The following is an 18,490-nucleotide window of genomic DNA, read 5'->3' as shown; positions in this document are numbered from 1 at the left end:
GGGGTGGGGCACATGAGCATGTTTGCCCTCGGGATCTCCACGCCATCTTCCTTGGAGGGATTGTTATCCCCTTCTACAGATAGGGAAACTGAGGCTCAGCAAGTTGACCTGCCCAAGATCACAGAACTGGTGAGGGGCAGAGTTGAGATTGAGACCGTGGTGGGTTTTGAAGTCAGGCCTTCAAGCTCAGAGTTGGGACAGCCTCTAAGCTGCCAGGTGTCGGGGAGGGCTGGGATGGGAACGGACTGGGAAGTTTCAGGTGTGCTGTTTCCCTGCTCAGCTGGTGGCCATGGAGACCCTCTTTCTGATCCTCAACGTTGGCTGAGATTTGCAGTTCCTGCCCCTGAGTCCATTGTTTCCTTGAGATTCCCAGGCCCCATCTATCTTTCTGGAGAAGGGGACATGGCCCAGGGCTCAAGTGTGGACAGGCAGCCAAGGCGGGCTGTTCTTGGGGTTGTGGGTCCCTGCAGATGGGTTCTAGTTGGGCTATGGGGGTCATCTCCGCAGGGATCAAGTCCCGAACGTTTCTCAGTGGTGGGTTCTTGGAGATAGGTCTCAGTGCTTCAGTAGAAATCCTGTGACTGCCGAGCACAGTGGGTCACGCCTGTAATACACTTTCGGAGGCCGAGGCAGATGGATTGCTTGAGCCCATGAGTTCGAGACCAGCTTGGGAAACATGGTGAACTCCCATCTCTACAAAAAAAAAAAAAAAAAAAAAATACAAGTATTAGCCAGGTGTGGTGGTGCACACCTGTAATCCCAGCACTTTGGGAGGCCGGGGCACTTTGGGGAAGACTGAGCTCACGAGTTCCAGACCAGCCTGGGCAACATGGTGAAATCCCATCTCTGCAAAAACATACAAGAGTTAGCTGGGCGTGGTGGTGCACGCCTGTAGTCCCAGCTACTCGGGAGGCTGAGGTGGGAGGGTTGCTTGGGCCCAGGAGGTGGAGGTTGTAGTGAGCTGTGATCACGCCACCGCACTCCAGCCTGGCAGCAGAGCTAGACCTTGCCAAAAAAAAAAAAAAAAGCAAAAAAAAGCCTGTGGCTGTACTTTCTACTGAGCAAGACTCCACTCCTGTAACTTCTGTCTGCCCTGAGAACTGGTAGCCATTTCCATCCTCTTCCCATTCACAGAGAAGAAAGGTGAGGCTCAGAGAGGGAAAGTGACTTACCCAAGGTTCAGCTGCTGGGAAGAATACCAGTGACTTGGTTACGGACCTTGGTCATCTGACTCCAAGATCCCCCATGGTGTTTTCTGTGTTCAGTGGCCTGTTGGTGAGGCTCCCTGATCTCAGAACACCCCTCTGCCAGCGCGAGATGTGTGAGATCTTCCCGGCATCCAAGCCAGGCCGCAGCTAGTGGTGTCATTACCATCATGGTGGCCGGGGCCAGGAGTGCCATCTGCCAGCAGGGAGAGAAGGGTACATATCTCAGAGTAGGGGCATTAGAGAAACATCCCCAGGGGTTGATAGCCAGGTAAGATGGTGGGAGTCCGCAGGGGTGAGGAGGGGCGGTGCTCTGGACAGAAGAACCTGCAGCGGCAAGGTGTGGAGATGGAGGAATCGGGGCTCTGTTGAGGGAATGTCTCACTGAAGCTTGCAGTGGAGCAGAGAGCGCTGAGAGATGAGGTCAGAGGCTCGAGGGGGAATCAGGCTGGGGGCGTGCAAAGCTGGGGGGGCCTGGAGAGCCATGGAAGGTTCAAGCAGGAGAGAGGTCTGCTCTGGTTGGTGCTTCAGGAAACTCCCCCAGCTCACAGGTTTGGAGGGCAGTGTGGAAGCAGAGAGCCAGGAAGGGGGGCAGCGGCAGGCAGGAGACGGTGGGCGTGTGGGCCAGGGTGGGTATGTGGGCAGGAGCGAGGTGGGCAGATTTGGAGGCAGCCTCTTCCCTGCCCGGTGCCTGGGCTGACTGTGGGGGCGGGGAGGCTGGAGAGTGGCCTGGAGTGCCTGGGGCTGTCGTGGAGGCAGTGGACCTGCCCTTCTAAGGAGATGGGGAACAGAAAAGCTCCCAAGGTCTGGGGGTCACAGATAAGTGTGTGGGGGGCATAAGGGACTCCCAGGCTGTAGCACAAAGGCCCCAAGAGGTGGTGGCTCAGCCCTGTGACCACCAGACCTGCCTCAGCTTCCAGGCCCAGTGGCCCAGGCCTCCAGTTGAGTGGCAGCTGTCACAGAAGCCAGTGTCTCCCCGCACCAGGTCCAAATAAAGGAAAAACAAAAATACATTTCGCTTTGTCGGAATCCGGCGAGGGTGAGTTGGGCGAGAGTCATCCGCTATTGTGTGCTGGGGCCCACACTGCTTCTTACATAAGCTCTGAGTTAAAAATACGCCCGGAATTCTCATTTTCCGGCTCTGCCTGGGATTGCACCCTGACCCCCAGCTTTGGCAGCTCCCAGCACCCACAGGGAGGAAGAAACTGCCCCATGGCACAAAGCTAGCACATGGCACTTCTAGCTGTGGCTGCCTCCTGTGCCTAGGACAGTAGAGTGGGCTGGGCGCGGTGGCCCACGCCTATAATCCCAGCACTCTGGGAGGCCGAGGTGGGTGGATCACTTGAGCCCAAGAGTTTGAGACCAGCCTGGGCAACACAGTGAGACCCCCTCTCTACAAAAAACAGAACAAAAATCTGGGGCTGGATGGTAGGCCTGCCTCTGCCTCTGAGTCCGTGTGACCCGGATCAGGCTCTGACTCTCTGGACCGTCTTTCAGTTCATCTGTAAAGAGCAGCGGTGGTACCCGGTGAGGGGATTAGAAGGAAGAATGTAGCCAGGCACGGGGGCTCACCCCTGGAACCCCAGCACGTTGGGAGGCTGAGATGGGAGGATTGCTTGAACCCAGGAATTCGAGCCTAGCCTCGGCAACATAGTGAGACGCCCCCATCTCTACAAAATAAATTCAAAAAAATTAGCTGGGTGTGGTAGTGCGCACATGTAGTCCCAGCTACTTGGGAGGACGAGGTGGGAGGATCACTTGAGCCCAGGAGGCCGAGGTTGTAGTGAGCTCTGATTCATGTGCCACTGCCCTCCACCCTCGGTGACAGAGCGAGACTGTCTCTAAAAGAAAAACGGCAATGAGGAAAGAACGGTAAGGGTCCGAGCAGCTACCCTCTCTCGAGGGCTTCCTGTATGCTGAAGGCTTTCCAGCTAGCACCTCACGGGGTCCTCCTAGCAGCCTGCGAAGTGGGTTCTCTTACTGTTCCCGCATTACAGCCGAGGTTAGCATCCCAGACCGAGGTCGCTGGGGTCTGTCCTTCCCCCTGAATACCCCTGGCCTTCCCTCGGGTAGGCAGCAGGGCGGGAGGTGGCAGGGGCAGAAGTCTCCTTTTCCCTGGGGCTCAGTGGTGGCACCGTGGCTGGGAAAACCCCGGAGGCAGCCCTTTGCCTGCGGTGGGAGGTGGCAGCCACCTCCGCCCGGCTCACGACGCCGGAGCACGTGGCTCACCCACATTGGAACCCGGTCTGGGGATTTTAGCGCAGAACATGACGAGGCCTGTTTTGCTGACTTTAAAGAGAAAAAGACAACTCGGCCCCCTCTACGGGTGGGTGGCATCTCCAGAAGCAAAATTTTAAATGCAACGTCCCCAGGTAAACGTCCGCTCTTTTCTGGTCTCCCTTCGCCCCAGACACAGCCTGCAGAAGGGTCCCTCAGCCCTCCCCGGGCCCGGCCCCGCAGGTCCCCACTGTCGCCTGCGGGCTGGCCAACAACAGTGACAGGCCGTACTTACTCACAGCCAGCACTGGCAGGACCGCCCCACGTGCTAAGCATTTCGCATGGATCATTTCACGTCATTCTCCAGCTACCTCCATGACGGCCGGTCCTATTCTTTCCTGCATTTCCTAGAGCCAAGGTGCTGAGAACGGAAGTGATATGCGCCACGGTTCCCTGCTCCACGGACGGTGGCCGCTGTCCTGGTTGAACCCTGTAAGAGAAACGGAGTGACCTGAGTTACTCACACAATTGCCTTGCTGGCACCTGCTCCTGGTTCTCTCCTTCCCTTAATGCAGGCGTCCCCAAACTTTTTACACAGGGGGCCAGTTCACTGTCCCTCAGACCGTTGGAGGGCCGCCACATACTGTGCTCCTCTCACTGACCACCCGTGAAAGAGGTGCCCCTTCCTGAAGAGCGGCGGGGGGCCGGGTAAATGGCCTCAGGGGGCCGTAGTTTGGGGACGCCTGCATTAATGGAACTGACTGTCTCCACCGTGGACAGAGTTTGGAAGACGGAATCTGACGTGGGTCTCGTGATCGCGGCGGGGTGAGCCGGGGGCAGCCTGCTGATGACCAAATCAAGTGCTGCGGGGTTCAGGGCGGGGTGGCGGGGGAGTGGGAAGAGGCCGGAGGATCAGTGCTGACTTGCGCCGTGGAGAAAAGCTGAGAGGGGCCTTCGGGTGGAGAAACAGCAGGGTGTCTGTCTCAGCTCTGGGCCTTGACCCTGGGCGTGGGGCATGAGGTGGTTCTTTCTGGCCACAGCTGTCCTTACAAACTGTCCTGCAGTCTCTCCTTGCCGGGCAGGCATGTCCATCGGTCCCCAAGAACCTGGGGCCCCTCCCCCCAGACCCCCTGTGCTGCCTGAATCGGGCGAGGCACACACAGGGTTATCTGTTTTGAGAGGACAATGCCCCCCTTCTGGGACTGACCCCCCAGCATGCCCATGGTGTCACCGTTCTCTCTGGTGAGGTTCCCCCATGCTCTTCTTAGCCGAGCTCAGCAGGAATCACCACCCCCGAGTTGCAGATGAGAAAAACTGTGGCTTTGCAGACAGGAGCTGCCCAGGTACGGGGCATTTGGGATTCAACTCTGGCCTGACCAGCTGGGAATCCTGGACTGAGAAGAGAGTGCTACCCCCGGAGCTGGTGGCCTGGCCCCGGGCGACCCCTGGCCAGCTCCTGCCCTTTGGAGCCTCAGTCTTCTCATCTGTCAAATGGGAATGAAGGGTGCTTCACAGTCAGTGCACTGGACCCAACTGAGCGCCTGGTGTGTGCAGGGTCCGGCGGTGAATAGGCCAAACCTGCCCCGCTCCATGTGGCCACGGTCTGATGGGGGAGGCTGACGATCAAAGGGAAAACAGAGCAGCACTCACCAGGTGCCTGCCAGTGCCGGGTGCTGAGCGACTCCAGGGTCTCTCCCCCAACCCTGGGAGCTCAGCGAGGGGGTTGTTTTATATCTGGGTCCTGGCGTGGGGGCAGGCATGCTTGCAGCCCCAGGGAGCGGAGATGGAGGGCCTCTCTCGAGCTGGGGCAGGCCGTGACTTGAGGCGGCTTCCGTGGGACTGATTTATCAGCAGCGACTCGGGCGCCCTGGGAGCCGCGGTCTGAGGGTGTGTTAGGTCCCCCTAGCTGGAATGAATCCGGCGGGAGGATGAGTTTGGTCATGCTTGGGTTGTCAAGAACTGAAGAATAATATTCTCTCTTAAAAATACTCCCTGTGGATACCGGACTGGTTGGCTCTCTTGCTTGTCCTAGGCGGAGGCTGGGGAGTCTTGCACCCGTGCTCTGTGACATCGGGCAAGCCCCTCACCCTCTCTGAGCCCAGGGTGGCCCTGCCAGGGTGGGGAGAAGGGGCACCCCCACTGATGAGCTTGCTGGAAGTGTTCAGTAGTGTGCCTGGCACGGCTTCGTTAAATCCATCCCTAATAAGAACAGCAGTGGTTTCTGGCGTCAGGGCACTGCAGGCTTGTGTCTACAACCTGGGGATGAAAACATCTTTAGAAAATCTGGCCATCTGGGTCTGTCCTGCCCATCACTTGGCAGACTTCCTCTGTCCCGGCGTGTTGCTCAGGAATTTTCTTTCACCTTCCGGGTGAGGCTTCCTTTCGCCTTCTGAGTGCTTGCAGAAAGCAAAGATTTTGTCTCTCCTTTGGCCAGGAGCTTCATCCCTCGGAGTCTGTTTCCCCATCTGTAAAGTGGGCACAAGCATTGCTATGTTCGTTCCTTGAGATAATGTGTGCAAAGTGGGGGAAGCAGCCCCCTTTCAGATGTTCTCTGTCTCTCTGTGTGGCAGATATGACTTCCTCTACCCCACGCCAAGCCAGATCTCGCAGTGCTTGGAATAAAACTCCTTTTGGAGATACTAAGCAGGGTAGGATGGGGACGGGGGTCACCGGGAACAAGGCCAGCATGGGTTCAAGAGCAAATGTTGGGGTTCTGTGCCTCAGTATTGCCAGAATCTGGGGCCTGCTGTCTATTCTAGAGACCCTGCATCTGATGCCTTCAGCTTTCTGGGGTACCTGCTCCCCAGAAAGCCTTGAGGGGGTGTATTAACAGCACCCAGGTTTCACCACTGCTAACCAACTTTGAAACCTGGGATTCAGAGCTTCAGTTTCTCCTTCTGTGAAATGGGGCAGAGGCTCCTGTTTCATGGGCAGGATCATGCCCTCCTGGCTGGGCCCCTGGAAATAGTGGGGCTTTAGGGGCTTCTAAGTGGCTGCAAAACCCTCCTACCCTCCCGACCCTCCCAGATATGAATGCTAGTCCTGGCAGCACTGTTTGGGGGTCTCTCTGTGTGCCAGGCCATTACAAGCCCTCAAGGGAGACGACATCATCCCCATGTTACCAGTGGGGAAACTGAGGTCCAGAGAGGGAACATGGTAGAGGTAGAGCCTTGGCCACACGGTAGTGGGGCTGTGACTCCAAAGTGACCATGCTTTGGTCACAAAGAGACACTGTTTCCTGGCTTCACCGTCAGCTCCAGAAGGAGATGTTAATTGCATGTTAATTGCATGAATGAGGGTAGGGGCCAAGGAAGGCTCCTTCCTCCCCAGCTCCGGTTCCTCCCAGCATGCAGGTTCCAAAGCTGGGTGTCTCTGGGGCTCCAGGGTGGGGGCCCCAAGCCCAGTTAGTCATGGCCTGTCCTCAGCTGCCTGGGCCCATCCCTCTGGGAGGATTTTCTCTGCAGGCTATAGCTCAGTTCCTGCGGGAGGCCTCCTGCTTAATCCCAGAGGGCAGGGCGGGCGGGTGACTCCTGCCTGGCACAGGGCACTTGGCTGGGCTTGCACAGAGGATTGAGGGCAGGCCGGTCGTGGAGTTCAGTATCTGGGTGTGCTCCCTCAGCTGGAGCAGAGCCCCCCGCCCCCAATTTCAGCTTTTCTCACTTCTATGGAGGCAGAAATCCAACATCAGGCCCTATTCAAACCCAGCTTTCTGCCCCTTCCTGGCTGTGGGACCCTGGGCATACTAAAGTCAGATTCTAGGAAATGAGAATAATGAGACTCTTCACGGACATATGGCTGTCTCAGGACAGAGCCAATGTCACGTGGCAGCTGTAAATGAGAAGTCCTGCAAATTGCCTGCTCTGGTCTAATTTATACTAAGGTGTGAGTGGTTGGCAGACTCCTTTCTCCCCAAACATGCCTAACACAGGCACCCTTATGATCTGTGATGTTGTCTGGCATCATGTGACTCAATGAGAAGGGGATTCATGGGATTTTCATTAAGGGTACGGGAGAGGAATAGACTCCCCCACCCCAGGCGCCCATAGTCCCTTCACGTAGCAGCTGAGAATGGTGCTTTTGTGCTGGTCTGGTTGGGGAACCCAGATCCTTTGTCTTTATTGCTCTGAACACTTCACCCTCTGTCCTTGTGAGGACAGCACTTTACAGTTTACACAGACACCTCGTATAGATCAGCCATCAGACGGAGGTGCATGAGCCAGCTGGACAGTGCCAGTTTCAAGGGAGGGGGCTGGACTTGGGTCCCTTTGCGGAGCTAGATCTGGAGTCTCTCAGCTGTTAGGTTGGAGCTGTTGGACCCCAGGAAATTTTCTGTGCTTTTTTTGGGGCTCAAACTTCTCATCTGTCACATGGAGTATGAGAAGGCTCAGGCCAGAGGGTAGGAGGGAGTGAAAGATACAGGCAGGTGCCCCGGAGGGCTGCTCCTTCCCGCGACGCCCCCACTCTCAAAGCCACTTCCATGGAGCCTCAACCCTGCACATCGATGAGGGGGCAGAACCTTCAGAGGTGGGAGGGGGGCTGAAAGGAGAGCGTTTGGAAAGCCCATGGGGAGTGCTTGGGGCTTGGGGTGCTGTGGGCCTCCAATCTCTGTGGCTCAGCTGTGCTGGGCTGGGTATTCACAGGCACCTTCTCCATCCTTCCTGCTCCTCTGGGAAGGTGCTGGGACTATACAATTTCTCCTGTGTGACCCTCTCTGGGTCTCAGTTGTTTTAGCTATAAAGTAGAAGTGATCCTCCTTGGCCCTTGGGGTTGGTAGGCAGTCTAGCACGTTTTAAGAAAGTTCCGAGCTCATGGCAGGCCCTGAGCAAACGTCTGTCCAGAGGATGACACACAAATAAGCTGTGTTCTGGACTCGGCCAGTCCTCCCCTCCACCCTTTCACTGCATACGGCGAACTCCTACACGTCCTTTGATGCCCAGTTTAGATGCTTCTCCTCCAGGAAGCATTCCTGACTTACCTCATGTCCAGTTAGTCTTTTGGGAACTCTGGTGCATCAGAGATGGGCAAACTCTTGGGTTTATCCTGCCTCATTTTCCTGTTTCCCAATGGGAAAACTGAGGCCCAATGGAGAGTGTCAGGGTGGGGGAGTCTTCCCTTGGCTGAGATCTCACAGAGGAATCAGAGGTAACAGCAAGAGGATTTGAAACAACATTCTTAGATCCTCCGGGGCCAGCTTTAGCCGTGGAAAGAGGGCGTGGACGATGCCTGTCTTGTATGCCTCTGCCACTGTGGCCCCCATTACGGCACCCGTCATAGAGGAACGTTCCACTAATGTCCTTCTCCCTTCTCTCTCCACAGCCCACGACCTCCCTGCAAACAAGGCCTCAGCCACCCAGCCCGGCAGCCACTTGCAGTGCCTGTCTGTCCACTGCACAGACGACGTGGGTGACGCCAAGGCTCGGGCCTCCGTGCCTACCTGGCGGTCCTTGCATTCTGACATCTCCAACAGATTTGGGACATTCGTGGCCGCCCTAACTTGAATGACGAGAAAGACCCCGTCCCCTGCAAGGCCCTTGCCCTCCCCGTCTCTCTCTCCTCCCTTCAACCTGACCCCACCCCTCTGTTCATTTGAAAGGGCCACTATTGCTGAGTGAATGAATTTTTTTTTTTTTTTTTCCTCTAGGTTGGTACCTGCTTAGTGGCATATGGACCGGAAAGGGTTAATTTAAAGGTGGGGGGGGAGGAAAACCTCAAAAGTTTTTTTTAAAAAAGAAACTTGTCTGCCACGGTATGTTACCAGTGTTAACCCTTCTGCAGTTAGCACACTTTTGCTTCAGCCCTCCCTGTAGCCACGCCCCCCGTTTCGGTAATCTTGGCATACGTTTTTTTTAGATGACCTCTTCCCTTGTTTTATTTTCATGCTGCTGTATGTCCAAGTATTGTTATTTCAGAAGAAGACGAGAGTTACTTTCCTTTTTTGTAATTCTTTTTCTTTTTCTTTCCCCCCTCCCCTTTGATTTTCTTTTTGCTTTGTTCACCGCTTATGAAAGTGGAAATCCTGGAGAATGGTAGTTCTGGAATATTGCCGGGTGAAGGTCAGATTGTCGTCACGGTATTATAGGTTGACACGCAATGTCATCAGTCAGGCAGGAGCCAAACAACGTCCCCCTTAGGTATTCCGCCTGGGGTTTTGTTTTGTCTGTTCCCTAAGAAAATAGATGTATTTTCGTTCCTGCAAACACAGGGCTCAGCCTCCCGTTTCCTTCCACGCGGGTTCCGTTTTCTCCTGCGGGCAGCCGTCTGTCTCTGCGATGGACATGCAGACGTGTCCGGCTCTGCTCTGCGGGAAGGAGTCAGAATGTTCGAGAGTGCTGTTGTCTCTCCTCTGCCGGGCCTCCTCACAAACATCCAAGCCCTGCCTTTTCACGCTGTGCTAAGCAGCCTTTGGACTGCATGGGGGATGGGACGCTCCCAGCCCGCCTTCTTTGGGGCAAGACTCCCGCTTTTGCTGTGCCTGGGGCGCCGGGAGTTGGAGGAGGCTGAGTTCTTCGCCCTGTCCCTTTTCCGAAAGCTGTTCCCGGCCAGGCGTCCCAGGGAAGGAGGAGGGGACTGTGCGTGTCTCCTCCACCTCTCTCATCCCATCCCCAGTCCAACCTGGGCAGCCACCCCCCCCGCCCCTCCCCCGCCGGGAGGGATGAGGCACCCTCTTGCTCAGCCTGCCCCGCCTTCTCTGAGCCTGGGTGTCTTTCTTTGCAGGGATCTGCAGACTCCCGAGGGCTAGAGGACAGGGAAAGGGAATGTAACAAAATGACTTTGATTCCTGAGCCTTTTAGTTTGGAACCCTGGAATTCCTCTGTCCCCTCCCCAACTTCTGATGCAATCTCACCCTGTTGCAAAACCAGAGCCATGTCTCGAGCATCTCACAAACGCTGTGAGCAGAGATGAGTGGTGACTGGCAGGGACGGGCACCTCTGGGTACTGTCCATGCCTGCAATAGCCATTTATGGCTTGTGGTGGGGGGGGGACACATAGATTCCCGGGTGGGTCGGACAAGAAGTGACTGATATCACTTCACCCAAATCGGTGACGCTTATTTTTAATTTCAGTTTTTGTGAACGAGCGTGTCTTACTAAAAACGCTCCGCCTGGAGCTCCCCCACCCCCTCCAGGTCCTCAGAGTTTGCAGATCCCAGCTTTTTTTAGCAAGTGACCGGAAGGCTCTGGGCTCCCCATACAACACCCACATTGTTTATTTCAAAGAACTTTTCAGCAAAGGGAGAGGAGCTTTCAGAGAAACCTCACTCTTTCCCCTCCCTTCTCCCCTCTTGCCTTCTGCCGGCCCTTTGGGCTGGGGTTTGAGTCTGCGGTTCTCAGCCTGGGCAGTCTTGACCAGGGGCAAAACCCTGGCTGCAGAGGGCAGATAAAGCAGGTGGCATGAACTGATCAGCGAGAAGAGGTGTGAGCCGAGGCAGTTCCTGCGTTCCTGCGTTCTGCTCCAAAAGGAATGGAAAGGGAAGGGGATTCCCCCCCCCCCCCCACGGGCTGTGGGAGAATTGACCATATTCTGGGCCAAACTCCACATCCCCTCTGCTTCTGCAGTGTACAGCTGTTTGAGAGCTTCATCATGTTACTTTTGAAACAGGAATGATTCCTCCTTCATTGCTTAAGGCCGGGGAGCAAAGTGTCTTAACTTTTTGTCTTTGACTTTCCCAGCGTTGATTCATCAACACTCTTCCAATTAGCTCATGGTCCTGGCAACCTCAGAAACCCCCGAAGTTTTAAAAACTCTCTCGCTCCCCACGACCCCAGAATGAAACAGCTTTAAAAATAGCCTTAAGCAAAAGGATGTTATTTCATTAAATTGGGTTTAATGGAAAGAATTAAAAGTAAATGAAAAACACACCCAACACACGGGACTCCGAACACTGGTAATCAGTACTGCATAGCAAACTCTTTGGGAAAGAAAATGAAAACGTTATTGCACATGTAAAATATGAAAACTTAACTCTGCTGTGTGTTAGGCAATCCTGTAATCTTTTTTGACTCTTAAAAGAAATTCATTTCTGAAATGCTTGGTTGGAAGACTGTGACAATAGCTCATGAAATTGAGTGTTATTTTTTTCTTTCTTTTTTAAAAAAATATGTAAAGTGCAGTCTTCTGTATTCCTGCATATTGTATATACCTGTATATGTTTTCCTGAGCAGTTAAATAACAATAAATATGACGTTAATGGTGAATGTGGTGTATTTGTGGGTGGGGCTGGCTTTCTTTGCTTCTCCTCAACTGCATCCTCGTTTTCCATCGGTCTCTATGGGATGTGGGGGTGTAGGCTTGGATGCTGTAGTGGGGTGTGTGTGTGTGCGCGCGCGCACGCGCGTGAGTGTGCAAGTGTGCGTGCACGCGAGTGTGCATGAGGGTGCGAGTGTGTGTGTATGTCTGTGTATGTGGATGCTGTTCTAAGTTGGGTCATTTCAGTATTTCTCAACCTGGGCACTGTTGATATTCTCGGCCTGATAATTCTTTGCTGGTGGGTAAGGGTGGCAACTAGTCTCCACCCACTAGATGCCAGGAGCACCTCCTACCCTTGTGGCAACCAAAAAAAAAAAAAAAAAAAATTAAATCTCTCTGAACATTGCCCAGTGTCTCCTTGGGGTAAAGATCCCTCGGGGGCCAAGAACCCTGCATCTGCCTCATGTAGGAGGGGGGCAAGGGAAGCGCCCCCCGAGGTGGCTGTGTGGGGCGATGCTTCTGCTTCCGGGTTCTGGTGTCAGTTTCAGAGCCCAGTGAGCCTGCGACCTCCTGCCAGTTACGCAGCGTCTCGGCTCCACCTTCTCCTCATCTTCGAAGGGGGTCTAGCTCGTGGGGTTGTGATAGGAGACAATATATTGGACACAGCATGTAGGAAGGGCTTCATAGGCATGAAGCATCAGCATCAGCGCCACCGACTGAGCACGGGGGAGCTGATGGCAGTCTGGAGTCGCACTGGCCTGGGGCGCACGCTGCTTCCTCTGCTTAGAGCCATGGACCTTGGGCAAGCAGTTTAACTACAGCCCCCGTTTTTTGGTTTCTAAAGTAGGAGCAACACCTAGCTGGAGGGTCACTGTGAGCATCAGCCCTGTGGGAGGCTCAGTTTGCCACCCAGCGTCACTCTGGCATCTCCAGCCTCAGACCCGACGCCGCTGCAGAACCCGCCCTGTCCTTCCCTTTTGCGCCTTGACCTCTCAGTGTTTCTCAAAGTGTGGTCCGCAGAAGCCTGGCTGCAGAGACACTGCGGGGCTCTTGGTAACTCCACATTTCTGGCCTTGTGCTAGACGACTAAATCAGAACCTCTGAACTCGTACTTTGCATATAATTATGACAGGTGCAGTTACCTTCTTTCGCAGCCTGCAGCGGATCAGAGGGCTAATGTAGGTGGGCCCGATGCCAGGTTGGAGCGGGAAGATGAGTCAGAAATGATAGCGGCAGATTGAGAGCTGCAGTGCGGCCGTTCAGCGTGGAGGCAGACAGCTTACACACGTCTCGGACCACTCTACCCTGGAAAACAGCACACTCAGGCAGCGTGTTAGCAGAAGCTCCCCAGACTGGCGTGAAGCTGGCAAAAACTTTAATTACATCCAGGTAACTCCCTGTCTCAGGAGCAAAGAACACGTTTAGGAAGACTATCGCCATGGTCGCTTTGTCTCTGGGACTGGAATCCTGAGTGGGAACACTTCCACAGTCACTGGGTCTCCGGGAGGTAGGCAGTGTACTCTCTCTGAGTCTCAGTTTCCTTGGCTGTAGAGTGGGCAGAAAGAGTGTCATGACCCCACAGAGCTGTCTATGGGAAGCCCCGTGAGCACAGTGCCAGGCACAGAGGGGAACAGGCCAGCCCCCTTGTGACACGTGGTGACACCTTTCCATTGGCATCTGGTAGGATGAGCCTTCCAGACCACTCAGAGTTAGACATGGCGCTTCTACTTCCTGTGATCCGTCCACAGGGAACAGTGACCGTGGAGGAAATTTGCTTTCCCGGCACTGACTCAGAGACCTGGGTTCCCACCCCTCGCCGGTAACCCGGAGGACACATACAGGTGCAGGCAGTTCAAACCATTTCATTCCAACTCAACACATTTATTCAGCTGCTACTATGCAGCAGGAATGGAGGATCCAGGTAATCAAACTGCCATGAATCGAGAGCCATACTCAGTACTAGGCACTTTATAGACTAATATTATCTCATTTAATTCTCACCACAACCTCATGCCAGGGCAGATTCATCCCACATCACAGACGAGGCAGTGGGCTCGGGGAGATGAGGCGTTCACGGATATGCAGTCAGAAAGCGGCTTTGAGTTCAGCTGTGATGGATATTGTGAAGGATCCTGCTTTTTTTTTTTTTTTTCTTCTTTTTTTGAGATGGAGTCTCGCTCTGTCGCCCAGGCTGGAGTGCAGTGGTGCGATCTTGGCTCACTGCAGCCTCTGCCTCCTGGGTTCAAGTGATTCTTCTGCCTCAGCCTCCTGAGTACTTGGGACTACAGGTGCACGCCACCATGCTCAGCTAATTTTTGTATTTTTAGTAGACACAGGGTTTCACCAAGTTGTTCAGGCTGCTCTCGATCCCCTGACCTCGTGATCTGCCGGCCTTGACTTCCCAAAGTGCTGCGATTACAGGCATGAGCCACTGCACCCGGCCCATCCTGCTCTTAAAATACAGTCTAGGGGGATAGGAGTGGATGGACAAGTATGTTGATAGTTAAAAGTGAAGGGAATATGCCCAACAATCCGTGGTGGTAGAAGACATGGATACCACTAAGAGATTCATGAACCCCATGTGGGAGGCTTGGAAAAGGCTTTCTCCAGCAGGGCATGTCCAGAGAGGGTTTTAAAGGATGAATAGGAGTTCATCCTGTTCACCCCAGCACATAAATTGAGCCTAATTTTGCAGAAGTTTTCTTGTAATTTTTTCTTTCAACTTTTTAAGTTTTCTTCATATAGATAATGGCATATTTATCAGAATATAAGGTTTTACAGATGAAGCCTCTATAGCCACCTAAATTTGGAGAAGTTTAAAAAAATCTCTGTAACCTTTAAAGGTCTCCTGCTCAGAGTGACAGTGGTGTATGATCATGATCAGAACTCAAGAAAGGAGGAAGCAATGGGAAAGACTGATGGGTGCTGGGTATGGGCATTTGGGGAACTGCAGGCTGGTGAGAAGCGAACAAATGAGTGAATGGATAAACCCTCAGAGAGCCGAAGAACCAAGAACCACGGCACGGACTGGCACGCTGTGGGGTCACGCATAATGACATTGGGGTACGTGTCAGCCCGGCGGGGTAGCTAAAGGTCTAGCAGCAGGCTGGCCCACCTTGCCGGTGGGCCTTTCCATAGTGACAGAGAAACACCCATCTCACACCTCAGAAAGACTACCGTATCCGTCCTCAGTTGACAGTCTTGGGGGACGACGGCAGAAGGGGCAAAAGGCAGATGAGGACGCTGGCCCAGCTTGAATTAGGAGGGTGGTGGCTCTCCTACTCATCCTTCAAAACCCTACCTAGACAGGCCCCATGTATCGTGCAGAGTATGAGGGAGGTGCGCTGTCCATCTGTGGCAGATGGAAGTTAAGTGAATTCCATTTCTGAAGCCTCAGAAGGGGCCACGTTATCCGAAGGAAGATTCTGGATGAAATATCACAGGACATTTAAAGTGTATCTTGGAGAGAGACTCTTTGGGCCTCTGTTTCTCTTTCTCTGCAGTAGGCTTGCACCATGATGGTCCCCGAGGTGAGAGGGATCTGGCGGCCCAAGGCCCCATTAAATTTGGACACCTGTGGCCCTAGGCCCTCAATTGCAAGTTGTCAGAAGCTTCATTCTGACATCAAGTTGTTTTTAAGGGCTGTAGAAGAAGAGGGGACCCTGGTTAGAGATGGGTCAGCGCTTAGGAGGGACAGGAGAAAAGGGCGGGCAGGGAAGTAATGACGTCGCCGCCTTTCGAAGCCTAAGAGACATTTTCATGAGAGTTTGTGTAGGGCTTTTTAAAGTCACTCTGGGTTGGGGTCACCCGGGTTGTGTGTGTGAAGAGAAGAGAGGGCTGTTAGCTGTGGTGGGCCTCAGGGTCCCAGGGTGGATGGATGAGCAGGTCATAGCCCAGGGTCTGGGTCCCAGAGCCTTGCCTCTGTACACCTCAGCTTACTCATCTGTAAAGTGGGGAGAATGTTCACAGGAATGACCCCTTCACAGGGAGATTGTGAGTCTCCAGTGAGGGCTTCACACAGGTCTTGCTCCTCGTAAGTGCTCAGTGACTATCAACCCTTTGTGGCTTTAGGAATCATGAATTCCTTTGAGCACTCACCATATGCTGGGTACCGGAGAGGAGGTGATGCGGGCGTATGGTGACATCCCAGTAAACGTCCAGACCTGCGCTGCCCGACGTGGTCGCCGTTAGCCACACGTTGCTCCTGAGTGCGTGAAATGTGGTTGGCCCAAACTGAGATGTTTTGTAAGTGTCAAATACAGGCCAGCTTTCACAAATTTAGTATGAAACACACAAAAGAATGTAAAGTATCTCATTAATTGAAGTGAAAATTTTGCGTATTGATTGAATGTTGAAATAATACTTTGAATAAACTTTTAAAATGCTGATAAAATAATCTCACTTCTTTTTCTTACTTTAAAAATGTGCTGGCTGGGCGCGGTGGCTCACGCCTGTAATCCCAGCACTTTGGGAGGCCGAGGAGGGTGGATCACGAGGTCAAGAGATCGAAACCATCTTGGCCAACACGGTGAAACCCCTTCTCTACTAAAAATGCAAAAAATTAGCCGGATGTGGTGGCACATGCCTGTAATCCCAGCTACTCGGGAGGCTGAGGCAGGAGAATTGCCTGAACCCAGGAGGCGGAGGTTGCGGTGAGCCGAGATCACGCCATTGCACTCCAGCCTGGATAACAAGAGCGAAACTTTGGCTCAAAAAAAAAAAAAAAAAAAAAAGTGCTGTATTAGTTTATTGTTTTGTTTTGTTTTGTTTTGTTTTGAGATGGGATCTAGCTCTGTCACCCATGCTGGAGTGCAGTGGCATGATCTTGGTTCACTGCAACCTCTGTTTCCCAGGTTCAAGTGATTCTCCTCTCTCAGCCTTCTGAGTAGCTGGGACTACAGGTGTACTCCACCACGCCTGGTTAATTTTTGTATTTTTAGTAGAGACAGGGTTTCACCATGTCGGCCAGGCTGGTCTCAAACCCCTGACCTCAAGTGAACTGCCTACCTTGGCCTCCCAAAGTGCTGGGATTATAGTTGGGAACCACGGTGCTCAACACAGTTTTCTATTACTACATCACAAATTCCTGCACACCTAGTGATGTGAATCAACCTCTGTTTATTATCTGCTAGTTTCTGTGCATCAGGAATCCAGGTCTGATGTATTCACGTCCCTGCTCTGGGACTCACAAGATGGCAACAAGGATGTTGGTGGGCTGTGTTCTCATCTGGAGACTCAACTGGGGAATAGTCCATTTTCAGGTTCATCCAAATTGTTGGCAGGATTACTTGGGGGGGCCATATAACTGGCGTCCTTGGTTTCTTACTGGCTGATGTCTGGGGCCGCTTTCAGCTTCAAGACATCTTCAAAGTTCCCTATTATGTGGGCCATTGGCTGTTCACAGCGTGGTTGCTTGCTTCTTCAAGGGAAGCTGGAGAGTGTCTAACTCTAGCCTGCTGAGACAGAATCTTATATAACATAATGTTATCATGGGAGTGACATCCCATCACCTTTTGACATATAAGGCAACCTAATCAGAGGAGTGACATCCCATCACCTTTGCCATATTCTGTCAGTGAGAAACAAGTCACTGGTTCCACCCACACTTAAAGTGAGAGGATTATACTAGGACATGACTCACAAGGGGTCATCTCAGGGTATGTGCACCTACACATGCGACTACTCAAAAATTCGAATTGGAGTATTATGCATGTGACTTTTATTTTATTTTTATTGGACAGTGCTAGTCCAGAGGCTCTACTAGATTGTGCCTTGAGGGTTACCCAGTCTTTGACTGGGGAGGGAGAGCAGAGTAGATAAGAGAGTAAAATGCTAGGCTCACATCTGTAATCCCAGCTACCTGGGATCCTGAGGCAGAAGGATTTCTTGAGGCCAGGAGTTCAAGACCGGCCTGGGCAACATAGTGAGATACTGTCTCCAAAATATCCACCAAAAAAACCCAGCCGAGTATGGTGGTATGCACCTGTACTTTCAGGTACTTGGGTGGCTGAGGCAGAAGGATCACTTAAGACCACGAATTGGAGGCTGCAGGGGACTAGGACTGTGCCACTGCACTTCATTTTGGGCTACAGAGCAAGACCCCGTATCTGTGAAAAAGTTAAAAAGTAGAGTGGGCTTTGGATAACTACTGGACATCCTTGGGCAAGTTACTGTACCTCCCTGAACCTCAGCTATAAGATAAGCTATAAGGGATGATGGTACCTACCCCTTGAAAGATCCAAAGAGGGAATGTTTGTAAAGTTTTTCTTAGCCTAACGCCTAGCACGTAGTAGGTGCTCAATAAATCCCTATTCTGAAACCTGGCTCTGCTGCTTGTTGCTGTGAGGCTGAAGGACTTCATATCTCAGGGTTTCATTTCCTCCTCTGAAATGAAGAAGTCAAACCATATGTTCTCCTAAAACCACTGCCATTAGATGTATTCTGGGTGCTTTGGGCAGGGTGAAGGTGGGTAGGGAGTCCAGCGGGGCTGTGGCCACAGGCTGCTAGAGGATGCTCACCCACATAAGGGAGTGGGAAAATGCAAAGAGGTCACCTCACCAGGTGGTATCCCCAGCGTACCCCAGTGCTTCATGGGAGGGGACGGGAGAGGAATCAGATGGATGCTCTGTTCTTACTGAGTTGGAGGAGGGTCAAGGAAGGATGCTCATCCCAGTTTATTTTCACAAAGATTAGAAAAGAATCGCAAGATCAGAGTGAATCGCTGATTTTCTTAACCGACAAGAGTTCCAGCTGAGAGGATTCCACACTGGGGCCACTACAATTGAGCTATAGAGACAGAAGGTGCGGGAGATGCCAAGCCTTTGCCTCCATTCTGACCTCACCTGACCTGGAGGTGATTGGGGATAAGTATTAAATTCTTC

The 18,490-nt window shown here is 53.0% G+C and overlaps 1 protein-coding gene across 1 annotated transcript in view; it reads left to right on the top strand.

Annotated features, from left to right (window-relative positions):
* MN1 (MN1 proto-oncogene, transcriptional regulator) overlaps nt 1-11,617 on the top strand; it is a 51,353-nt gene extending 39,736 nt beyond the window's left edge. The window contains exon 2 of the mRNA XM_039462542.2: nt 8,739-11,617. Within this exon, the coding sequence (XP_039318476.1) occupies nt 8,739-8,920 (182 nt within the window). The 3' untranslated portion in view covers nt 8,921-11,617. The remainder of the gene's footprint in view (nt 1-8,738) is intronic.
* The last annotated feature ends 6,873 nt before the right edge of the window (nt 11,618-18,490 follow it).

Source organism: Saimiri boliviensis, chromosome 21 (assembly GCF_048565385.1).
Source record: "Saimiri boliviensis isolate mSaiBol1 chromosome 21, mSaiBol1.pri, whole genome shotgun sequence".
NCBI classification, from domain to species: Eukaryota; Metazoa; Chordata; class Mammalia; order Primates; family Cebidae; genus Saimiri; species Saimiri boliviensis.
This window is presented reverse-complemented; position numbering and strand designations above follow the sequence as displayed.